The following is a 10,000-nucleotide window of genomic DNA, read 5'->3' as shown; positions in this document are numbered from 1 at the left end:
ATAGATAAGAAGGTGGAGAAGATTTACACCAGCGCCAGGAAGCAAATGCTGATATCCTCACTACCTCCAGTCATCACATTGCATCTGAAACGCTTCCACCAGGTTAGCAGCCACACACAACCTTTTCATCACTCTCCATTTTAGCAAACAGATAATCAAATGCTGTTATATCTGATGCAGTTCTCAGTTTTTTGACATATCCTAAACAGATATATTGAAGGTTGTGATTAAGTCTACAGGCCCAAATGTCGGTGCATTGCGTTTCGGTTTTTGTATCTTAAGGCAGGGATGAACCTACGAAAGGTGAACCGCCATGTTGACTTTCCACTGATCTTGGATCTGGCTCCATTCTGTTCAGCATCCTGCAAGGTATTAAGCAACTAATCCAAAATCAAAAAATATTCTGTTTACTTGAAAGTGAATGAAACCACTCTACGACAAACCTATGATTAAGTCGTTTTTAAACTCTCTCCTACATTTACTACTAATTCACTTTTACAGTGCTGAAGGATTCTTTTATTCCTTGCTTCATTAGTTCAGTCTATAATGAATGTCCTTGGTTGGAACTGTTCCTGGAGATTTCTTTCTCTGTATCTTTACTTTTTTAGCTCTGTTTCGCATTATTACTAATCTTTTTTCTCACTTCTTCTAGAACCTGGCAGCTGGTGAGTGTGTCCTCTACAGTCTCTATGGGATTGTGGAACATAGTGGCTCAATGCGGGGGGGGCACTACACTGCATATGTGAAAGTGCGCTCTCCCCAGAGGAAAACAGAACCGCAACACAGGAACTTGTCAGGTCAGGGTTCAGCTTTCTTGAGCTCTTTTAAGACCTTTTCTCTGTTTTCTGCGTCTGTGTATTTGTGAGCAGTTCATGAAAGCGGGCAGCATTTGTGCTGCAAAGGCCTCACTTCTTGTCAGCTTGAAGTTGTTCTCTATAAAGGGCACAATGAATAGGGGTCTTTGTTTTCTATAGAGCCATGTTTTTTTCTCTTTTTCTTTTTCTCTTTTCAAGCAGAGTGTCCAGATTTACAGAAAAGTGCTGAAAGCTAGCTGGAAAACTCAAAGAAGCGGTTGTCCTTGTTACTAGCAAGCTAATGTAAGACTTGACATAATTTAACTGAAGCCGTTAGTTGGTGATGACAGAGTGTTCAAACATGTTATAACGACTGCTGACAGACTATAGTCAATCAATCATGTGGTACAGTATCTACCTACTGTAACATTATCACAGCTCTATCTTCTGTCGTTTGTGTTCATTCTGTTTAAAATTTCCTCACCCCAGTTCACCTCAACATTGCCGTTTAGATACTTTGCTTAAAAATATTAAGTTAACAAAATGCAATGTTCTAAATTTAATAAACTGGCGATGAGCCAGGATGGCCAATTTATATACTCAGCAGTATCTTAGGCAAAGTACTCAGTATAAATTTAACTCATTTGGCAATGAAATGTGACAAAAATGTGCATGAGCCTGTTTTTTCATGGTCAGCTACTTAGTGAATTGTCTAAATGGCTAGTAAGATATTCAGTGTCTGGAAATTTTACAAAGGCTAAACTACTTTATGGACAGGATGTCACATTTTGCTCCCTACACTGATGGCCATGTTTGCGTTTTGTAGCAACATGTTGGGAGTCAAATCTGGTCCACAGTGGCTGATGGATATACAGAGACACTTGTAAATCAAGCAGACAAACATACTTCTCTACAGAATGATGTTACAACCTCGTCTTGGGGAAAATGTGTGCTACATAAAAGAAAGTCTCCTTCCCTCCTCGCTTCCCACATCAGGCCTCGTAAGACTGGAAAACTAAAGTTTGCTTATTTATTACACAGTGTCTCTTATATAGTATTACAGAATCTTATCTTCGAGATTTAAGATTTAAGTGGACACTTCTTCCTGTTCCTGCTGCTTCCACGCTCACAGCCAGTCCCCCTAAGCTGCATACACACACTCACACATAGGCAGAACATTGGTAAGGTTTGGCTAGGTCCATCTTTCTCTTGGGATAGCATGATTTGTTGTATCTTTGTTGTTGAGGAGCCATGCTATGATAGCTCTCCCAAATGTCTGTACCTTGAACAACATTGTATACTCTCAATGGGCTTTTGCCTGCCTTGAAAAATAAGAGAAGCCAGCTGCCAGTGGATGAGTGTAAAACAATGCTTCGTTATTGTTTTTTCTTTATTTCCATATTTACCTATTTCCAACATCATCACCCCGCGACAAGCCAAACCAAATAGGGAACACACTTCTCAATTGAAGCCTTGTGCCCCATGATATTGACACTTTGTATGTTTCTTAGGTGCGAGAGAGGCCAGCAGCAGCTCCCAGGGCCAGTGGGTGTACATCAGCGATACCACTGTTCAGACGGTACCAGAGTCAAGGGTACTCAACTCTCAGGCATATCTGCTCTTCTACGAGGAAATGCTGTAATGTAACCAGTGAAAGTAGTTTTCCCTAAAAATGAGTTTTGCTTTGTATTGTTTTTGGTACAGCCTGTACAAATCCTCCTACTGTATCTGTGAGTGGGTGGAGGGAAGAAAAAGGGAAAGACTTCACTGTACACTCACTTTTCTTACATGAGAAGAATGGCCACTTTTAAGTATCTTAGGTATATAAAAGATTAACATCAGATATTGAAGTTATTATTTTCTGCTTTGATATAGTCCCGATTTTCATTCATGTTTCTATTATAAAAATCCCACTGTTTCAAAAGTAGTCAGGCGAAAAGAGTGTTATTGAACCTGAGCTGTTCTAAATTTATCATCTATCTCTTATCACGATCATGTGCCTGAGATATAAACTGCATGAAGGAGTTTGCTACAGTAACTAACAGGAAATAAGCAGAGTTATTGCATGCTAAACTGTGCTCAGCACTGACTAGTTGATGTCAATAGCGTTTGTATGTACATGTGTGTGCACATACACACATGTATGAGTGAGTGTGTGAGTGAGTAAGAGACAGGAGAATGTAGTTTTAAGGTGCTGCATGTATCATTTTCAAATCAGTTTACGAATGCCTGATTAAATTGGTGTAGTTGGTATAATTAACGTAAAAACTCAGGACCATCAGAAAGAAGATTAGCTCCTCTGTCAGTGCTCTGCACAACAGATTTTACATTGTCTGCTCAGATTTGGTGAGGAATGTGCTTGAGTGTTTCTGGTAATGGCAGATGATAGATGGTAAGAAACGGTAGCAGAACAATGAATTCAGACATGTTTGTCCTTTTCACTTAAGACATCATGACTGAGCATAAGGACAGGTAGCAATATCAGTCATGACAGAGTTTATGGGAAATATGGTCATACATTTGAGAAACTCAAGCGCTACCGATGGTTTTGTATAGAGGCTATTAATTGCCTCAGCCTTGGCCCTGTTTATTTATGATAATAATAAAAACTAAGTTATCATATCTTCCAGTAGTTTAAATTGAGCAGCTGATTGAAATAGTTGCACACAGCACCTTTGAAGAGTAGCACAACAGTTATTTTATAACCTACTTTAAATGGATTGTTCTTTTTTTACATCAGAATGTATACATGTAAGACTATCAGTCAGTAACATTTGCCAAAGACGAGTTTTGCAGCTGCATGTCAGAGCAGAAAATCAAAACCAAACACTCAAGGAGTTTACTTCATACAGACTTTCTTTAACATTTGTTCTCTCAAGGTCATCAGTTTGGTTCCCGAGTGTCGTTGCACAAACAAATGAACTGGATGTTTATCAGCCCAACAGCAAAGCACCTTGTTTGCCTTTTATTGTCTTTCAGCTCTACTGTAACTCTGTAGGCGCACACACAAACCCATTAAGATGCTTGACAAAGAGTCAGTACTGCAAAACTGACTTTTTTATTCCCTAATGCTATCAATAAGGTTGAGCAAATAATAAAAATATTTTTGAAGAAAACCTTGACGGCTTCAAGCCGTAGTAGAAAAACATCTTTGCTGTTATGTGCATGGGTTAATGTTCTAATGAATGTATTGCCTATTCTTGAAATGTCTCTGTCAGATAAACTGTTCATCTTTTTCTATGAAAATATTTTAAACCTTTTTCTTGCTTGTTGGACATTTGCCAAAACAGTAGAAAGGAAAGGGTTAAACATATGCATTAGAGTCTAGTTTATTGTTTCCTTTCTAAACAAGGACAAATTCAGTGCCTATGCTTCAGGTTTAAAAAAACCTGTGCATGGTGAGAAGAAAGACATGCAGCATTAAATGCAAAGAGTGACGTGTGGCATATTTATGTACAGTATTACTTACTGTAAGCAGAAATAATAAGGAGTTTATGTAATTGTACATACTAATAACAATACAAACTCATGGTGCTTCATGCGTGCAGGGTTTTTCCTCAAGACAGATTTTTGTTTTCAGAAAATCACATTTAATTTCAGTTTTGAAATAATAAACACTTGGAATGAGTATAACTACATACTATATCAAAATAAATCTAATTTATGAACCGAATATTTGACAGGACTTGTTTATCTTTATGTTTTAGCCTCTCTTGTGCAGTAGCACTAGTAGATGATGGATCACAATGGATTTTGTGTTTTTTGCCTTGGAATTTATGTCATCCTGTTTTTGCTCTAAGCGAGATGTTGTCCACCATTGCTCATGGCTGTCACTGCAGATTCCAGGGTGCCATATTCAACCTGTCTTTGCCGGTGATCAACCCTGACGGGTGCAGAGCAGCGCTGCTTCAGAACATGTCGCGAGCTGGTGAAGAGGAGGTGGGTGTGGAATCAGGAAAAGGGCAGCGTCCAAAAACATCGCCTTACATGTCCTCTTTCTTCCACACGCCGTGACATCCAAGTCATGCTGCTGGAGCATTAAAGCAGGTTGTCAAGCCGCCACCAACAAAAAGATGAAATCCTTTCTGAAATGTATTTGTCTATTTTTAAAATGTGGGTGGGTGGGGGGCGGGGCTGTTGAAGCATTAGATGTGATTTAATCTCAGTTAATGAAAAGCACACTCCCCCTGTGTGAGACAGTTGTAAGAAACTGATTAGGTGGTGCTGGAATGCTCATCTACCAGCAGTCGAGGTTAAATCTTTATGCTCTCTCCATGTGCGCCACTGTCACTGTCAGTCTCACCTAGCCTGACACCCAACCAAATGTAAACACATTTTCTCATGCAAACATCTACACACGTAGACTGCACATGCCTTAGGCTCTGCTCTTCACAGTGCATACACATCAACAATACAATGTAACACCAACGTAGCACATGACAGAGGAATGAACAACACCCGCAAATAACCCTTTCTAACAACATGTTTTTGGAAAATGGTGACACCCAGTAAGAGCTACAGAGCAACTGCACACCAGACAATCCAACCTAACACTGCAGTTGCAGGCTAATAAGAGGCTCTATGTTTTTCCACTGTCTTTTGCGTAAATCACACTCTTCAGGCTGGCTAGAAATCGTGCGTTCAAAATTTTACCGCAGTAAAAGTCCAAAATCATTGGCAGCAAAATGTACTTCAGATGACTTTTTCAAAAGTAAAAGTACTTGCCAGCTGGCAGTATTTCTCCATTTATAATATTGGATTATTATTGCTGAGGCATTACTGTGTACACAATATTTTAATGTTGTAGTTGGTCTAAGTGCAGCCAATTTTAACTACTTTATATCGCTGGATAAATAGACAACAGAGCCTCATATTTTATCGTCTAATCTAGAGATATTTTGAATCTGAATCTGCAAAGTTAAAAAGTAGAAGCTGGAGGAGTAGAAGTATTTAGTTACTCTCCACTACTGATATTACACCTAGTGCATATTCTTAAATGCATTTCTGTTAATTAATTTATAACCAAACTAAGATGGGAAATGGAGCAGGTCTGGAGGGCGCTCCACAGCTCATTTTTGCCTAGTGGCAAAATCTGGCCCTGTTTACATACTTGGCTTTGATGCACTTCCAAAGTTTGGCATGTACTTGAGCCCAAAGAGTCACATCCACCTGGTTGCAAGCTCGATCTGGGACCTGCCCCTGCCTGTACTTCGTGTAAAATCAGTGAATTCTCTGGTATCTGGTCACACGGTTTTATCTGTCAATATTAACACCAATCTCAAAAAAACAATGCATTATGAAGTCCTCTAAGAAATTTAAAAATTGTTAATGCCATTTGCATCAGCAGCTGCTAACAGGTCAGTCCTACTATCTCCCACTGTCCTGTTTGTCTGTATTGAAAAGATTTGTTTATTTCTGAATTAATTTCTGTTCTGATGTTTTATGTAACCATAATGAAAAGTCCTCATGAAATACACCCACAGACACTAAGCCTATACAAATTATGCAGTATTTTACAAATCATATCATGCAACACTGAATTGCCATAGCATGTCTTAAAGTTCAGTTTTATTAATCAACAATACATGAAACAAATTTATAAATATAGACTGCAATGCAGCGCTAAAATTATTTTTTCACACATGGAATTTCATTCTGTCTCTGCGTTGTCTTCAGGCAGGAAGCAGCAGTAGACGTTTTTTTGCAGCCAAGTGAAGAAGCGGCTGAATCCACTCATCTCTGTCTTTTTAACCTCTGAAACACCAAAGGAGGACAGTCAGTGCCTTAACACATCGCAGCAGAATTAACAGTTAAACACTGGGAATGGAGCTGAATAATATTTCCTACCTGTTGTGGTCTTGAAAGATTCCTACACCCTGACTGGCTGCTGCGTGAGGATCAGCTCATCCTGTACTGCAGAGATGACACAAGACTCATCAGCGGAGGTCAGAGGAGGAGGTGGAGAGGTAACAAAGGCGCAGTCTGGTTCTCCGGTGGGTTCCTCACTCATATTCACAGCATCCAGGACCGAAGCAGTGACTGGAGTCTCAGCAGCAGGGGTCAGAGGGAGTGGTTATATGGGCTTTTCGCCTTCTTCATCCAGCTTGTGGTTCAAGCCATTCTGGACGGCGGTGTTGTCCAGGAGTTCGGCAGTGCTGGTCAGAGGAGTTGGTGGAGGAGTAATGACAGCAGAGTCTGTTTCTCTGTTTGGTTCACTGTCTTCCTCCAGACCAGGCTCCTTATTCACACCTTCAGCAGGGCTGGGTTTGTCTTCTGCACCATCCACCACGTCTGCTGGCTGGGTGCAGGCCTCTCTGGCATTCAGGTTTGGAGACAGTTTAATGTAACTGTGAGGCTGAAAAAGCGCAGAGATTTCTCCCGTTGCGACATAGCTGATGGTGTTCAGCACCTCTGCTGCGAAGCAGTTCAGCATCTTCACCAGGACGTCTTGAGTGTAACCCTGTCTAACCTTTTCCTGGATAGACAGGACCACGTTGTCCCTGATGGAGCGAGAGAAGGTGACCTGAAGTAGCATGGAGGACAGAGCAGCCGAGACCCGGTCCTCAACTGCTTTTGTGACTCCAACCGCCATTTTACCGAGCTGCTGGGAGGGCATGTTGAAGGAGGTGTTCGGAGGAGGCAACCAAAAGCCTTGCAGGACTTTTGGAACCACTTCCATCACAACCTCCCTTGGCCCCAGCAGTTTGGAGCTGGGGGCCTCCTGCTGCTGCTGCTGCTGCTCTGTCAGGCTCCTGGCGTACTTCTGAGCCGTGCTGATGATCTTGGGATGTCTGTAGGTTACAGTCATTCAAAGTTTGTTTTAAAACCACTTCATAACAACACAGAGACATTGCAGCTACTGCAGTGTAACTGATAATAAATGTGTGTCAAATACAACTCACTGAAACTGAGGAGGGATGGTCTCTGGTGAGTTGAGCAGCCTTCTAGCTTCAAACTCAACGTCCCTCATCTTCATGCTGGTGTTCACTTCCCACATCTGAAACAAGGAACGAGATACGATGAGCAGATTGGATACATTTACAGAATAAATCAAGTGTCATGTTCACTCCAAACTACTGTGAAGTCTTCTCAGGATTGTGGTCTTACCAGCTTGAGAAGAGGTCTGGCCTCGTCCTCTTCAAAGTCCTCCAGTTCAAACTCCCAGAGCCTTCAAACAGAAAGAAAACACAAACCTCATCTTTACTGTTCCTCTCTCTCTCGTTACACGCAGATTGGTGTGACATGAGCAGAGTTCATGTCAGGTGTAGTGCTGGTCTGAGTCTTTGAGTGTGTGCGCGTCTGCGTGTGTGTGCGTGTCTCAGTAACTCACTGCACTCTCAGTGTGGTTTTGCTCTCCTCCACCAGCAGCTCAGTCATGTCTTCAGCAGTCACCTCAGATGGGAGCTGGTTTTTCTGCTGAAGCCTCAGAAGTTCAGCCACCAGTGCAATCTACACAACATACAAGAGACCACATGTCTTTAAGTTTAAGTACAATAAACAGTTTGGGAAACTTTAGCTTTTATCTTATCTTGGTGTGGACATTAAAACTAAAGTGGGTCCTACCTGAGACTTATAAGAGCCCATGTGCCAGCAGATCTGCAGAGCCCGCTCATATATGGGTGTGTAATATGAAGATGAGGCGATATGGATATTTACTTCCTCCTCTGAAATGGCTGAAAGGGATTTTGTTTTTTTCCCATGAGAAGAATAATTCAGCCTAACCACCTAAACGACATTTTGTTCTCCGTGCTTTCCCTCTTCCTCACACAGATCATAGAGTAGCAATGGTGATGAATTACTTATGTAGCTCTGCTGCTTACGAGTGTAGTGATGTTAAAACAGGGAGAATCATTTGCAAACACATGTTGCATTGATTCAGTGACCTGTAGCTACGCCTATTCATAAACGCTGAAACCTGCACTAATACGAGGTGATTTAGAATTTTGAATTCAGCTCGTTGTGTTTCGGTGTCAGTCACTTTGACTCTTTGCATCAAAAGTTTAGCGCAGTGAAACTCAGACGTGATAAACGACCCAGAGCAAAGGTAAAAATCGCAATACAAAATTTCAGACCATCAGCGGAGTTAACTCTATGTTTGCGGAAACACTGAAACTCCTGTGTGCACGAAGGCTAATGATGGATCTAACCGCAGCTATTGCACTGAACCGCTAATGATGAAAAAACAGGCGCTTTCCTTATTACTGTTGCCAGATGTGTGGATTTGACGTGAGTGATAAGAGAGGCTGCGTTCAGTGTGGTGAGTATTGACGCCTCGCCTCCATGCGCACAGCAATGTGAGACACCACGAGACTTTGAATTTAAGCAGCAAAACTGAAAATCGGCCTTCAACCAGAAATTTGACCAGACAGAAAAAACATGAAACATTTTGTTTCTCCAGGAGAAAATCTGATTGGACTTTTAATTATAATCACAATGTCCCGACAGCTCGGATGGAGCTGGACTCATCCAGCCCACTGACTCACCCTGAGGATGGCTGCTGTGTTCCAGATGTTTACAATATGAAACCTGGAATCTTCCTGTAACAGCATATGTGTCTGATATGGAAGTTTCTGGAAAGTCAGTGACCGTTAGTTTCTGACTGATCCTGGTGCAGTGTCATGAGATTTAAGTCATTAACGAAATGACCAGCGCGGTGCCCCGTGCGTAAAACCCGCGCCGCACCTCTCTCAATATGTAGACGCGCGTGTCGATCCTGCTGCTGTGTGAGGACTACAAGTGTTTAATAAACTCAAAGGAAACAGTCTTAGAAACGTGTTCAAAATTGTATTTGGACAACTCTTTTATTCTGTGACAGATGCAGATTATTGTGGAGCAAAGTAAAAGAGCTAAAACTCAACACACGTGACAGGTGATTTGTACTTGTGGAGATGTCTGTGTTAGTGCGCCCCCGTTAAACAAAAACCACGCAAAAATGGACTTTTGTGCTCTGTTTTGATTGTGGATCAGTGTCAGTTCTGAGATGTAGAGAGGAGCCAATGTTAAGAAGATGTCCTGCGTGTGGAGACAGTCTTAAAAGCTAAATATCTAAACTTTTAATCAAGGAATGGTTTTTTGGATTCCTCTGACGGGCGAGAGATTTGTTTGTGTCTGAGAGTGTGAGACAGAGCCTCCATGATACAGTGTATAGCCGAGGTCAAATGAAGAATATGACTGAGGACACTGTCAGATGTGGACATTTATTCATA

General features: G+C 41.5%; 2 protein-coding genes across 4 annotated transcripts in view; one reads left to right on the top strand and one right to left on the bottom strand.

Moving 5' to 3' along the window:
• Positions 1 to 6,836, top strand: part of usp45 (ubiquitin specific peptidase 45) — a 37,277-nt gene extending 30,441 nt beyond the window's left edge. Inside the window, exons 15-19 of one of the 3 annotated variants that reach the window (XM_040118942.1) lie at positions 5 to 102; positions 283 to 369; positions 653 to 797; positions 2,306 to 4,841; positions 6,471 to 6,836. In XM_040118942.1, coding sequence (XP_039974876.1) covers positions 5 to 102; positions 283 to 369; positions 653 to 797; positions 2,306 to 2,436 — 461 coding nt within the window. In that variant the 3' untranslated portion in view covers positions 2,437 to 4,841; positions 6,471 to 6,836. The remainder of the gene's footprint in view (positions 1 to 4; positions 103 to 282; positions 370 to 652; positions 798 to 2,305; positions 4,842 to 6,470) is intronic. The other 2 variants (XM_040118944.1, XM_040118941.1) reach the window with 2 other exon arrangements.
• The window catches only part of LOC120783947, a 14,183-nt gene continuing 10,627 nt past the window's right edge, over positions 6,445 to 10,000 (bottom strand). Inside the window, exon 5 of the mRNA XM_040117354.1 lies at positions 6,445 to 6,548. Coding sequence (XP_039973288.1) covers positions 6,445 to 6,548 — 104 coding nt within the window. The remainder of the gene's footprint in view (positions 6,549 to 10,000) is intronic.

The sequence above is a fragment of the Xiphias gladius genome, chromosome 22, assembly GCF_016859285.1.
Source record: "Xiphias gladius isolate SHS-SW01 ecotype Sanya breed wild chromosome 22, ASM1685928v1, whole genome shotgun sequence".
In the NCBI taxonomy this organism is placed as follows: domain Eukaryota; kingdom Metazoa; phylum Chordata; class Actinopteri; order Istiophoriformes; family Xiphiidae; genus Xiphias; species Xiphias gladius.
Note: the sequence above shows the minus strand (reverse complement) of the source record. Positions and strands in the feature narration are given on the sequence as shown.